The 14,790-nt window shown below is 45.5% G+C and overlaps 1 protein-coding gene across 1 annotated transcript; it reads right to left on the reverse strand.

Moving 5' to 3' along the window:
- Nucleotides 1–10,514: 10,514 nt before the first annotated feature.
- Nucleotides 10,515–14,264, reverse strand: LOC108931422 (serine/threonine-protein kinase pim-3). Its single transcript, XM_029249833.1, has 6 exons — nt 13,809–14,264; nt 13,416–13,525; nt 13,250–13,300; nt 12,786–13,149; nt 11,891–12,067; nt 10,515–11,776 (listed from the first exon to the last, which is right to left on the reverse strand). The coding sequence occupies exons 1-6, from the start codon at nt 13,894–13,896 to the stop codon at nt 11,592–11,594; spliced, it is 975 nt and encodes a 324-aa protein (XP_029105666.1). The 5' UTR covers nt 13,897–14,264; the 3' UTR covers nt 10,515–11,591.
- Nucleotides 14,265–14,790: the final 526 nt, after the last annotated feature.

The following is a 14,790-nucleotide window of genomic DNA, read 5'->3' on the forward strand; positions in this document are numbered from 1 at the left end:
CGCCATTGGCTTCTTGTAGATGTCTGTCAAGTTCAACACTCTGGTTACGGACTACGAGACCGTCAAACAATCTATTTCCTGATACCTAAAAGACCTCGCTACACTCCAGCAAGACCACTTCCCATCTCTACCTCTCGCTACATCAGTCTTAGTCCTGATCCAGTGGAATAAACTTCTTTCATCCCTCAGAATTGCTGATTCTCTTTCATTGTTCAAGAAAGCTCTCAGACTCATCTCTTGTAGACTAGACCCATTTCCCTTCCCATGCTCCTGAAACCTTTGTAATCTACTACTTTTTATCTACCTATTATCATGACCAGACTGCGATATGACATGGACAAGTGAAGATTCTGGACTGTGAAGACATGAAGACTTCTGAATGGAAAAAACAAGGAGCCTCTGAACACTTAGTGACTGAAGAGTTGAAGGACACAACAACTAGAGACTTGGAGGACATGGTGTCTCAAGACTTGGAAGGCATAGCAACTACAGGCCTGGAGAACAAAGTCATCGGAGACTTGGAGGACACAGTCAGTGGAAGCTTAAAGTAGATACTGGGAAGAGGTAGGAACACCACAACAGCAAACACAAGGCAGAGCAGCTGCACCAGGGTAAGAACAATAGTGTACACTGTTAGAGAATCCACAATATGACTGTTGTCAGTCCCTCTCTTTTAAAACCTAGGATGCTGACTGAAACTGATTCTGCTAAGTGGCCCCAACCAGGGATCTCTGGCGGCCAACAATGGTACTGCAGCCTGGGGTCAAGGCACCTATATTCCTGTTTGTCCTGCATATCAGTCATTTTGGTAGCTACTGGAATACAGTATGTGAACTATGACAATGCTAGCATTTAACAAAGCAGGTGTGCTTAATCACCCATCTATATCTATTTGGTGTTGTTGTGCATACGTTTACTCTGAATTGTAGTTTGTTTTGGAAAAAAAACATCTACCAAAGGCAGATGATAATAATAAGGTGCACAATACCAGGGGTTTGGATGAGGCAAAGAAAGATGCACAGGCAGCATTCATTCCCAGTGATTTATTTGAACACCAGCACACAGGAAAGCAATGCTCTCAGTTCAAGAACCCCATTTCCTTCAGGAGCTGTACATCTAGCCAGCTTTTTCCAGGCACCTTAGCACCCTCAAGCTCTCGCCCAACATACTGGCAAACACAGTCACCCCAACATTTCCCTCAGAAGTGCCCCAAGTGGTTACACACCCACATTTCACATTTTTCCCATAATGCAACTATTTACAATAAGCGCATTCCCCATTCAAACACCAGCAGCGCGGGTCGTTACATTATAATAATTGTTGCATATCTCTCAATATATTTTTGTACATGTAGTTGCTTTGAGAGAACCTCTAGGGAAGAGTGCTGTGCAAATAGTAATTTAATAGAAGTCTGGACATTTAATTTGATCAAGTAAAACATGGTTAATAAAAACTGAGCAGAAACACAGTCAGGGAGTAACCTTGTTTGTACCCATTGCTACAGATCCTTAGTTCTAAATGGTACAGTAGGGACAACCTTTAAACACAATGTCTGTTCCCAAATACCCTAAATTGTTTACATTTTTAGCAAACCAGCAGCTCCAACCTTAAGCCTTCCCAGAAGTGCGGTTGGCAGTGGTTTGAAGGCATGTTATCTTCCTGTCGAGACACTGGTAACTTTAAATGTGTGCTTTGTGGTAGAGTTAAAAGCGATTTGGGGGAGTGTGGAGGAAAACCTCACGTGGGATCCAAATGGATGGTTTAGCTTTGGAAACAGACACTTGGTCCTCTTTGAGACTGTAAGGGTGCCCATGGCTCCTCTGTCTCAGCCACGTGACATAGTTTATTCTCAGAAAAAAAGAAAAATGAAATTGCTAGAGCACAAGATGTTACTGGATTTTTGGCTGTTGCGGGAGATTTTATTTTCACTGCGGTGATTTTTCCATAAAAGATGTGATTTTGTAAAAATCTGATATCCATGTATGTGAATATAGGGAGAAGAGTCAAAACCCAAAAGAATTATAAAAGGAAAATGGTTTTTAATAAACTACGTCATTATTATTTGTCTGCTACCTTTAAAGGAAACCAATGGGTTTTTTTTAAGACAGCACATTAAAAAAATCCAACTGTAGCACTCTAGCAAGGTACCTTGTTTTAGTGACAAACCAATTATGTCTTGCAACATAAAAAATATGTTTTCACAAACTACAATTGCTGTACAACTGAAATATATTTGCAGGCTTGATAATACACATCTCTGGGATAGTGCATGTTGCAGGTTTTTCTTGAAAGCTGATCTCATCTTAAGGGTGGAACTCTTCACGCTCGAATAAGCTCATGAATGAAACATTTGCTCTTCTTGTGATGGAGCAATAATTCACTGTACCAGGACAGCATTATCCCACAGACATGTAGCCTACATACTTATCCCCACTAAAACTCATGAATCCAGCTGTGCTCTTGCATGAAGCTTTAACTGTCTTTAACATTTCACTTTTTCCACATGTAAGAAGGCTTTTATCATGAGCTTCCAACCAGCTGTTAAAAGCATTCATAATTTTAAATGATCATGATATCTGCTGGTTAACAGGTCCCATCAAATATTTGTAATAGACTTGAATATGTAGTTAAGATCTGATGCTTTAACACACACTATACATGTTAATAATTAAAGGGTTGATTGTTCTTACTCCAGTAGTAGGACCCATGTGAAGAATAAATAAAATTTTTACAGAAAAAGATACTGTTTTCCCTCTTTAAGGAAACTGAGTCCAGTGTCTTGACTGATTGGATGCTTTGCTTTTTATGCTCATGAAGATATGATACTAGCAGTATGAAAGCTTTGATCCATTAAGAGTCTTGTATTGGTCAAAGGCATCAGCAATAGAATTCTTTAGGAAAGATAGCCCATAAAGCAGCATAAAAAAAAAGAAAAACACAGCAATACATGTAAGTTTGTGTGCATATCTAAATGTGAGAAGTACTGTGGACTGTATTTCCCTATTAATTACTTTAATTAGATTATAGTTGTTTGTATAGCCTTGCTGGAGATGGGTAAGTAGTGGACCCAGTTGCAAGTTGGTTTTAATCGTTCAACAAGGTTCGTAGGACTAGACACAATCAAAGTCAGGGAAAGGAGAAGTTCTTTCAAGGCGTGAACATTGCAGCACAGGCAATCCGAAGTCAGTAGTCGAGGAGAACGGGCGAGAGTCAAAAACCAGGAACAAGGGAACAAGCAAGACGAAGATGCTGAGACTACAAAATCGCAAAGATGTTTACGAGAATCCGTGTCAGTCGGTGGACCTGGATCTCCTTTTATGCGTGTCCTGTTAATTGAACACAGGTGTTGCCACTCCGCTCGTTCCCGGGGGCGTGACAGTACCCTCTCCTCCACGGGCAGACCCTGCTGCCCGCCGAGGCCGAGGAGGACGCCCACTAGGCCGAGGCACTGGGCGATCTGGGTAGTCCCTGTGGAAGGAGGCAATCAGGTCCGCATCCAGGGTATCCTTCACCGGTACCCAGCTGCGCTACCAATCAACAAGATACTGTAGCCGGCCGTCACGCTATCGGGAATCCAGGAGATCCTTGACCAGGTACGCTGGGGGTCCATCCACCTGTACCAGTGGGGGCAGCTCTGAAGGCCACAGGACCTAGAGGTGCGACACTTGATACGGCTTCAGAAGGGAGACATGACGGATGGACCTGAAGAGACGGGGGCAGAAGCAAGTGGTAAGTGACTGGGGTGACCTGGCGGATGATCTGGTATGGGCCTACAAAGCGGGGGCTGAATTTTCAGGATGGGCGACGCATTTTCAGGTCCCTGGTGGACAGCCAGACCCACTGGCCAGGATGAAAGGAGACAGGCCGCCGGTGACGATTTGCCTGGCACTTGTACTGTTGCACGTTGCGGTGTAGCTGGGCGGTGACTGTTCTCCATGTCTCCTCACTATTCTTGTACCAGGTGTTAACAGCGGGGATCTCTGTATGTTCCGGATGCCAGGGAAAGAAGGGGGGCTGGTATCTTAGAACACACTGGAAAGGCATTAGTCTGGTGGAGGAATGTGGCAGGGAGTTGTGGGCATACTCTGACCAGGGCAGATATCGGGCCCATTGCTGCTGCCTCTCGCTGCAATAAGACCTCAAGAACTGGCCCAGATCCTGATGGAGCCTCTCAACCTGTCCGTTAGCCTGTGGGTGATACCCAGATGTCAAGCTTACCGCGACTCCCAGCTTCAGCCAGAAGGCCTTCCAGAGTTGTGAGGTGAACTGCAAGCCTCGGTCAGAGACGATGTCCTCAGGAAGGCCATGCAGGCAAAACACCTGGTGAAACAGGGCCTCTATGGTTTCCAACACTGTTGGGAGCTGTGGCAAGGGTATCAGATGACAGGACTTTGAAAACCGATCGAGGACAGTGAGAATGACGGTGCTACCTTCAGACAGCGGGAGATCCACCAGAAGTCTACGGACACATGTGACCAGGGTCGAGCTGGGACTGGGAGAAGCTCTAGCAGACCTGCAGGCTTTTGAGTTGGGGTCTGGGCTTGGGCACACGTCTCACAGGCCTCTATGTACTCCTGCACGTCTTCCTGCATGGACAGCCACAAATAATGGTCTTGGATTAGGGACAGGGTCCGTCGGTGGCCCAGGTGTCCAGCTGCCAGGGAGTCGTGAGCCCACTGCAAGAGGGAAGGTCAGAGTCGGACAGGCACGTATTCCTTATCTTCTGGGTGGTCTAAAGGGCCAGGGTCCTCTTCCTGGGCTGCCTGGAGCTCCTGCTGGAAGCACCACCTGATCAGAGCCACCACCCATTGTTCCGGAAAGATCGGGGCGGGCTCTACTGAGTCCGGTTCCCTGCCATACATCCTCAACAGGGCATCGGCCTTGGTGTTCTTTGACCCTAGCCGGTAGGTCACCGTGAATCTGAACCTGGTGAAAAACAAGCCCAGCATGCCTTAGCCGAGGGTTCAGACGCCGTGCTTTCTTCAGATACTCTAGATTTTAGTGGTCTGTCAGAACCAGGAACGGGTGTACAGCTCCCTCCAGCTAATGTCACCATTCCTCTAGAGCTAGTTTGATTGCCAGAAGTTCTCGATTCCCAATGTCATAATTCCACTCAACAGATGTTAGTTTTCGTGAAAAGAATGGGCATAGGTGCAGCTTCGGGGGAGTGTCCTATCTCTGGGACAGGACTGCACCAACCCTGACCTCCAAGGCTTCCACCTCCACCACAAACGGTAACGAGGGGTCACAGTGTCTCAAGATTGGGGCCATGGTGAACCTGTCCTTAAAGGTCTGAAACGCTGTCTGGGCCTCCTCGGTCCACTCCAACTTCTTCCCCTGGGCTGTAAGCGGAGCCACTACCGAGCTGAAACCCCTTATGAATCTCCGGTAAAAGTTAGCAAAACCCAGAAACCTCTGCAGGGCCTTGACCGACATGGGCCGGGGCCAGTCTAACACTGCCTGAACCTTCTTCGTGTCCATAGCCACCCCGTCAGCGCTCAGGCTGAAGCCAAAGAAGGAGACCTGAGTCTGGTCGAATAAACATTTCTCCTTCTTGACATACAGCCGGTTTTCTAGCAGGCGCCCCAAAACCTGCTATACCAGGCTGACATGTTGACCCATCGTGTGGGAATAGACCAGGATATCGTCGAGGTAAACGATGACTCCCTTGGTCACCAGATCTCCCAAGACATGGTTTACAAAGGCCTGAAACACGGACGGAGCATTTGACAGGCCGAAAGGCATGACTAAGTACTCATAATGGCCCAATGAAGTGCTAAATGCAGTCTTCCACTCATCCCACTCCCGGATCCAAATGAGATTGTATGCGCTGCGCAGGTCCAGTTTAGTAAACACGCGAGCCCCATGGACCTGCTCCAGCGCCGAGGTGATGAGTGGCAAAGGATGGGGGTATTTTACTGTAACCGCATTTAGCCCTCGATGGTTACTCCAGGCCAGACTGTGCATTTGAACATGGCTGGACTTTTTGTGTGGGTTTTCTATCAAGTAAAATGTATTTTTATAAAGCATTCTACCCTGAAAGCAGACAAAGAATGCTTTCACAGATTACTGAGGTATAGCAAATGAAAATCAGGAAGAAATGACTGACCAAAACATGTAACACATTGGTAAAAATTTGAAAAAAGTCAGTAAATATAGGAAGTACTACCAGAACTGATGTACTTTGCAGAGACAGATTGATGATTAAGTGTTGATGGAATAATGTGCCAGCAACAGAGGAGAGGAAAACAAAAGTTCTGCAGTGACATAAAATTGCAGTGAATAAACCTGTGGGGAGCCATGGTAAATCAGTGTATAAATGGAAGCAGCAGCATTCTTAATCTGCATTCTTGAAGTAAATTGATGACTGTGCGTGGGTAATTCCCTTGTGATCATGAGTGTACCGTGCCTCATGCCTTGGGCTTCTGGGATTGGCTCCTCAACAATGCAACCTTTTCTGAAAAAAGATCGATAGCAGTCATAGTAAAATGTTGATGAGAGAGGAAACACAGCTTAGCTGAAAATAATCAAAAGCTCTGAAAGCAGTGAAGCTCAACGGTATCACCTTATTTTTATCTTCTGGCATGTTGGGGTCAAGTCAGGAGAGCTCAAGAACAGGACTCTGACCCCAACTCTGCTGGTCCAGGCAATCAGTGTACACCTTAACATTCCTACCGCTGAGTCTTCACATCTACATAGGACAAAGGTAAACGAAAATCTTGTACTTAAAAATTCACTTGGCAAGTTCAGGCTAGTAATCTATTACTATTTATTACCCATACAATTCAGAACTGTATGGAGAAAATAGCTGCTGAGAAGTCGGAAACAGGTTCGCATGAATTCCATTTATCTTTCCATGACCAATAAACAATAAATGCTTTAGTGGATTCTTTGGGTGCCTTGAATTACTCTTTATTGGTGACTCAAGGTTTCCTGACCAAAACTCACATTCACATCTGCAGCAAGGAGTAGCTGAAGGTGCTTCACTCTTGACAGGATCAACTATGCCTTACTTTGTGCTACTAAATCCTGTTTATAATCATCTATCACCTCAAGTTTTTTGTGCTAATACAGGTCTGATATGGTAAATTCATGTGGGGTTCCACTCTCTGGGTACCACCAATGCTGTGCTATTTACTGCCTCCTGACTCTCAAATGACGCACAGTAAAGAAAAAAGAGCAAGTTATAAAGAGACCCTGGGGCTACAACAGTGTGGATATATACACAGAGTGCCTTGCAAATGTATTCAGACCTTTGACAAAATCACACATTTTACTGGATAACAAAGCAATGCTTTAATTTTTCTTTGTCTTTTCTTTTCTGCTTTCCACAAGCAAATTGGGACATCCAAGAATGGACAAAAAACACATCAAGCCAGTGCAAAAAACTGGTAGACGTTTGACCAAAAAATAAAAAAATTGAAGCTTTAATTGCTTCCATAGGTGCTTGTACCAAATATTGAGTTCAGGTTGACAAAATAATTCATTTGTATTATTTCCAATTAAAATATCACATGGAAAGAAATATTATAACATCATTTTGTTATCCAGTAAAATGTGTGATTTTGTCAAGGGTCTGAATACTTCTGCAAGGCACTGTGTCTCCCTCACTCTCATGTATTTATCCTTTATATACATGTACATCTGGGCGTTTATACCTGTAGTGTACCAGGCAATCAATCAATCAAACAGAGCTGAGCAGCAAAAATAGCTTTTGTAACATAGCCGTTTTGCAAACAGAAATTCTGCACTAGTTGCACATTTCAAGCGCCTGCTAGTTTTGGCAGTAACACAGAGGTTCGAGATGTGGAGAGCTATAATTAGCCCCCTGACCTGTGAGCTGATCAGTGAGGTGACCGGTCCACTGAGGCAGTCTGGAGGACAGGACCAAAGCAGTGTGTCCCAGACACCAGTTAATAAGTGCCCATACACACATTGCAGTGAAATTCCTTTTTGGTGAATTGAGGTGATGCTGAGAGAACAGCAAAGGGACACTGTGACTATCTCCCACCTCTTGCTGTAGTGCCACTGATCAAGGTATGCACTCCAAAATGGCTCCAGCAAATATTATCCTGCTGTAAAAATGGGTAAAATAGTGTACAAAGTTCAATGTCTGTTGCAGATCCAGGAGGATAAGCATCCATTTGAAGCGTCACACTCCTAGGAAATGCTCTTTACCAGGTAACGGTGTGTAAAATATCTGGTGAACATGGGTCCACATCCCCTAAACGCCCCAACAGAAGCCACACTGGTTATGGATTTTTCTATATACTGAGTGGGGATCATGTCAGATAGAGTATCTTTTGAATTACCTACCTCAGACAACATACCTTAGTAACAAAATCCCATTACCCTGACCCACTGTAGCCCAGTCCTCATGAATTAAGCATGACTGATACCATCTGCATCATCTTAAAGGTGCTGGAAAAAAAAAGAAACAGAAAGACAAAGGTAATTTAAATCAGTGCTTCTAGTATATATTTAATTTACTCAATGCTGTCGCATTTATTGATGTGACAAACGCAAACTTCAGCTTCTGTAAATGAACTGGGGTTTAATTTATTGGAGGGAATGGAAACGCTACACATGAATAATATTCTTTGACAGCATCCAGTCTGGGCACTGAGTGATGACTCCAATGGCAGAATGAAAGCTCCGTGTCCAGAACGGCTGGAGTTGTATCAAAAGCTGATGATGAACAGAAACTCATTCATCAAAGAAAGAGGCAGATCTAGGCGGTGGGGATGGGGGGGGAGGGGTCAGGTCTTCAGGCCTGAGAGATGAGAAGTGCAAGGAACTGAGGGACAGCTTCAGTAGTTCTGGACCTACCTGGAGAAGGCAACATGACTAGAAACTCTCAGTTTCAAGCTGACATAATCAAAATCTCCATTTGATTACTAAATCAAACCTCGGTAAACAAATGATATAGCAAAGGTTCCTTTGCATTGTTCTGTATTTGTGAAAAAAAGTATATTACAAAACATTTTTTTTGTCATAAAGCACATTTCCGATCTTTACCTTAGGCATATGCACTGATGTGGGAGTGAATATGTGCAGGGGGGTTGACTTGACACATGAGCCACAAAACCATAAAAATGTTTCTAGGGGGCAGGACTAACCCAACAACTCACCAGAACTAACACAGGCAATACTGCAATAAGTCTGATTTGTTTAGCATGGCAATTCTGTTGGGGGGGGGCGCGATGGCACAGTGGGCTTGGCTGGGTCCTGCCCTCTAGCGGGTCTGGGGTTCATGTCCCGTGCCCTGTGATGGACTGGCATCCAATCCTGGGTGTGTCCCCTCCCCCTCCAGCCCTATGCCCTGTGTTGCCGAGTTATGCTCCGGTTCACCACGACCCCCCTTGGGACAAGTAGTTTCAGAGTGTGTGTGTGTGTCGTGGGGGGGGTAATTCTGTCCATCTAGTCATCTTCATTAACCACTTCCCAGCCAGGGTCGCACAGAAGTACAGACTCTATGCCAGAATCACTAGGTGCAAGGCAGGGCTACACATGAAGGTAATTTTATCTAGATATTTAAAATTTATTAGAAAGTTATTGCAGTTATATGCACTGTTCCCTTGGCCTGTAATAATGAATCTCAGTAGTCATTGTTTTTAAATTACATGATATTTTAATATTTATAGCACATAATGCCATTTCCCTCCTGTTTAACTACAACAACAGCAGTCATAGGTTGAAGCCTGTGCCTCAATTCTGTGGTCAGTGAACAAGTGGTTACCCACAGCATTTTTGGTCACTAACCTGTTAACAGAACTGTCACCTTCACAACCTGTCATTCCATGCCCCTGAACTCCTTAGCATGTCCACATCCCTTATTTTTTTGTGTAAGGCTATTACTTTCATTTTTACAACATTGAGCAACATTAGAAGAAATTACGACTGGAGGTAATACATGATCTCAAGTGCTGATTGTTGACCGACTCATCTTGAGCATTCATCTTGTTATTGATCACATACAGGATGAACAAGGCTGAGCTGCAAATGTCATGAACTCCACAAGCCTGATGAAGGCAGTCCCAGAAATTTTCTATTCCTTCTGAGAAACATTCAGCCGGATGTTGAAATAGGTAATTTTACTCCTTAACAGGAAAAAAAGTAATAAAATGTTTCAATCTCCAAATAAGTAAAGCAGCCGTTCAAAATGACAATCATGAACACCTTCATTGTTTTTCATAAGCATAATGCTGAAACCCAATAAAGACTGTAGTCAACATCATTGCTTAGAGCCAATGAAAATTTCACACAAGGTCATATACAAAAAAATTTTAATTGAAATGTATAAAAAAATAGGCTTTCCATCATTCCATGTCACACCAACCTGGGGGGAGGGGGAAGGAAAAAAAAAAAAAAAAAACCACTGGGCTGCAATTCAACAATGACAAGCACAGTTTATCGCCCGCCCCCCGCTAAATTAATTGATGCCACATAATGTCCACTGCAAGACTGTACAAGTTCAACAGTTTAAAACCATTTCCTCAAACAGCATCACTTTACATTTCAGATACAAACAATCCAAGGTGTGATACTACCAGGGATCATATGGGAGGGAATCAGAATACTCATTGCTCTTCCAATTAAATAATGTTAATTTTGTTTTCATAAACTAGTTCAGGGCAGCTGGAATTCTGACAGTCCTGTTAAATTTGAAAGGATAAAAAAAAAGGAATGCAAATAAAATGCCATAGAAAAAGATTAAACTGTGGGATTTAATCTAGCTGTTAATAAATAAATAAATAAATAGCCAGAGTGGAATGTCTACACACAAATAAATAATACACTGGAAAAATGTACATAAATATACTACAATATAGTATTGAACTGAGTTAATGAATATTGCATTGGTTGTGCATCTCACACCCATGGTTTAGTACACCAGGGTCGAGAGATATGTAGTGTCAGTCAGATGGTATGGTAGGGTTGGGGTGCAGTGGGAGACGCATGGAAGGCTGCAAGCATCCCAAGGTAGACAAGGTATTCTGTACAGTGGGGACTCTTTACACATTTTAGAAAACCAAAGAGAAAAAGAGTTCCAGTATTCAGGTGTAGGTAGAAGTGTGAGTGAGCAGCAGAGATAAGGGATGTGTTGTGAGTGTGCATTTCAAGTATTCCACTGTCAGTGGGGACCACCACCCCAGCCCCATGACCCAACACTGGCTCATAATTTGCATGCAGGGAGACACCCCTGTCAAACAACTTACAAGCACTCAAATGATGAAAGCCCCACAAAAAGCAGCTTTCAAAAAGGCACTCAAAATCAAAGTGAAAACATTTAAATAAAGGTTTTCCAAGCTCTATGAGAGCAGCCAGCACATCTGAATAAAAAAAGGGTAATCAGAATTATAAACCAGCATTATAAAATAAAATCAAAATAAAAGTGCTGGTTAGACCATCTGCAAATGTTCCCCATGTGGAAACAAGTTATAAAAATAAGGAAGAACAAACCATAATAAATTACAGTTTCTGAAAAGGGGGTTGGGGGTGTTGCGGAGGGTCTGGCAGAAGCGCCATAGCTGGACCGCAAACCCGGAGTTCCAGGGTCTCCTCCCACTCCTGCTATGTGCAGCAGCAGCTCAGAGGCTCTCCTTGCTGGAACTGGTACTTGATGTCTCAGCATCGATGCTCTGCAGCTGGATGTCACCACCGCCAGCCTTCACTGCCTCCGTCGTGCGCATCCACGGGTGGTTGAAGATTTGCTCTAAGGTGGGCCGGTCCGAAGGCCGCAGACAAAGACACCACTTGATCAGCTGCTGACATTCTTGGGAGAGAGAGAGCGAGAGAATGACAAATGTTAAATTTTCAGCATCGGTCAAAAGTAACTGGCAATACGAGGATGACCAGTCAGGTGGGGGCATTTGAGACCGATACATACCAGTGGAAATTCGTCGTCGGAAATATATACGTCCTCTGAGTATTTCCTCATCCTGCTCAAAGGGAATATCTCCACACACCATATCATACAGCAGCACGCCCAGTGACCACACTGTTGCCGAGCGCCCATGGTATCTGTGGTACCGGATCCACTCTGGTGGACTATAGACCCTTGTACCTGCAAAGAATATTAGGAATAAAAATTTCAAAAAGGAAAATGTGAGGTTCTACAAAGTATTATTTTATTTAAAAGGACTGTAATTCCTTGCTAAATAAAATTACATTTGTTTCATTTTAGGACTGAAACCAGACTGCAGCACTGTAAAAACAATCAGATGACCGCTTGGGGGGGATAGTCTCATTGCAGCCCCCCCCCACGAACACACCCACGCTCAGTTTTCAGTTTTGAGGCTGCATGTGACTGCGGACTAAAAATTGCGCGATTGACCCCCTCCCCCTGCAGCCCTAACCCCTCTCACGAGTCCTCAGATGCAGGAGCGCGGGTATCCTGGATACCAAACAGAAACAGGAGGTCGTGACGCGCGCCATCACGTGGACTGCGGATTCAGGTTTCACAACAAACGCCTTACGCGGCAGCGCGCCGCGACTGCGCTAAACTATGCAGCCGCTTTGTGTTCAGAAAAAAACCGACGTTTCAGTTTGTCAACAAAAGACTGAACTCTGGTGTCAGATACTTTAATCTTTCTTATCGAAAACCAAAAAAATATACTGAAAACACCCCTCCAGACATATGCATAACAAAAATTAAGGCACAAAGCAGCCCGTATGAGCCCCGCGATGACCCATTCGGGGAGCACCCCAGGGGACGCCTCTCTCTGTGCATCCTAACCCCCCCCCTCTCCCACCCGCGCAGGGTTGGCTGTGTGTCCCCTTACCGTCGAAGTCCGTGTACACGGTGTCCTTGAGCAGCGCCCCCGAGCCGAAGTCGATGAGCTTGAGGTCGCCCGTGCGCAGGTCCACCAGCACGTTCTCGTCCTTGATGTCGCGGTGCACGACGCCGCAGCTGTAGCAGTGGCGCACGGCCTCGAGCACCTGGCGGAAAAAGCCGCGCGCCGTGTCCTCGTCGAGCGCGCCCTTCTCCGTGATGTAGTCGAACAGGTCCTTCACGGGCTCCGGCCTCTCCATGACCAGAAGCCATCCGTCGGGTCGCTCGTACCAGTCGAGCAGCTTGATGACCCCGCGGAAGGAGGAGCCCACCTTTTTCAGCAGCAGGATTTCCAAAGGCACCACGGCGCCGTTCTGCAGCCAAACACACCCACCCGTTAGCGCGTGCCGGACCCCCTCCCCCTGCCCCCTGCCTGCCAACCGCCAAGGACAACCAACACGCGGCTCCACTTACTAGTGTGCCCCACTCGGTCACCCTGTCCTTCGCCACGTGTTTAACAGCAACCTGCAACGGAAAAGACAGCCCGTTAGTCTCCCACACATGACATGTCATGTCGCGAGTACGAGCTGTGCCGAGAAACGTCCACGCACTGAATGAATCTGCCCGCGCTCAGCCTCACCGGTAAACCGTCCGAAAGCCGGCTGCCGGCGTACACCGTCCCGAAGCCGCCGCTGCCCAGCACGGAGCCCACCTGGTACACCTTTTCGAAGGGCTCCTTCTCCACTTTCACTACGAACACACAAACACAGGTGACAGGGTCAGCGCATTAGCGCTCGGAAGGCAGTGCGTGAAAGCGCGGGAGGCTCGCGCCGCAACTACTGCTGCTTCAAGATGGCTGCGAGCCGAGCCACCCCGCCGGTATCTAAGCACGAAGCGCTGACTGAATCTTTCTCTAACCTCCCGTTTGCAAAAATTATGAATAGACTAGAGTTCCAGTTTTTTTTAACACTGTGGCTAAATATTTCGCGCGGCACAGCGCCAGGCGCACCGAGTCGAGTCGAGGAGGCGGTACCTGGCTGAAGCTGGATCTTCACCGGTAAATGGTCCATCGCTGTGGGGCTGCAGATGTGAGAGAAGGAGCCAAACTTGGAAAGCAACATATTAAGACGCGTGTGAAATTATTCCCCCTGTTTGTTTTTTCCTCCTAATCGTCCTGGGTGGGTAGCTTGCGACGCAGTCCCCTTGGTCTAGCTGGGTAAGAGCATTGAGCAGCAAGTGGCAGTATTTCAAAATGGATTTTAAAAAATAAAAATATAGTCACAGTGCCGCAAGAATCCAAAAATATAGTGTAAATATACTGTAAAATACTGAAAAAAGACCATAAAACGAACTGGTTGAAATACGTTTACAGTTGCAAAAGAGAAAAATGGTACTTCGCGCGCAATACTGTATTGAACGCAAAATGCCCAAGGTTAAATCAATTCACCATGACGACTCAAAATCCTGACGCGCGCTCTCTCCACAGTCTGAGCTTAGTCAGGGTCGTGTCTACGACTTTAAGGCCAATATTTTGACGCGTGGAAACGCGTATATATCCATCCGCCACGCCAGCCTAGCTTAACTACTACTGATAACCGTGGTATTTCCCCCCCGATTTTCCTCAGTGCTCCTTTAGACGTGCCACCTCAAAGTGGTCTCATTTAAAACGTTAATTCAACGAAATTTTTCGTCTAATACGATTAAAGTGTAATTCCGCGCACTACTTTTGGATAGTACGAGACGCGAGAGGATACCGTGTCTGACTGCTTTGCATCATGCCTCATTGAGCCAATCAGATCACGTTTATAAATATAGTGTTTTCATTTCTGCCCAATGGGAGAACTACTACTTAACATAAAGGGGTGGGTTTGGGCGCACGTGGCGCCTGCGGTACTCTGCGGCTGTCTGCTGAGAAAATCGCCACGCGGGCTATTAGCATGCGGGACGCGCCGCGAAACGGGCTGGAATGTACGTCGCGCTTCTTTTTTTGACACAAATTTATGCGCTGCTTTGAA

The sequence above is a fragment of the Scleropages formosus genome, chromosome 2, assembly GCF_900964775.1.
Source record: "Scleropages formosus chromosome 2, fSclFor1.1, whole genome shotgun sequence".
Classification (NCBI taxonomy): domain Eukaryota; kingdom Metazoa; phylum Chordata; class Actinopteri; order Osteoglossiformes; family Osteoglossidae; genus Scleropages; species Scleropages formosus.

Excerpts from the sequence above, each read along its gene's own strand:
- LOC108931422 (XM_029249833.1), bottom strand. The coding sequence starts at position 13,896 with ATGTTGCTTTCCAAGTTTGGCTCCTTCTCTCACATCTGCAGCCCCACA. Across the intron at positions 13,301-13,415 it reads GGCTTTCGGACGGTTTACCG|GTTGCTGTTAAACACGTGGC; the intron begins GTGAGGCTGAGC and ends TTTCCGTTGCAG. Across the intron at positions 11,777-11,890 it reads CCGACGACGAATTTCCACTG|AATGTCAGCAGCTGATCAAG; the intron begins GTATGTATCGGT and ends CTCTCTCCCAAG.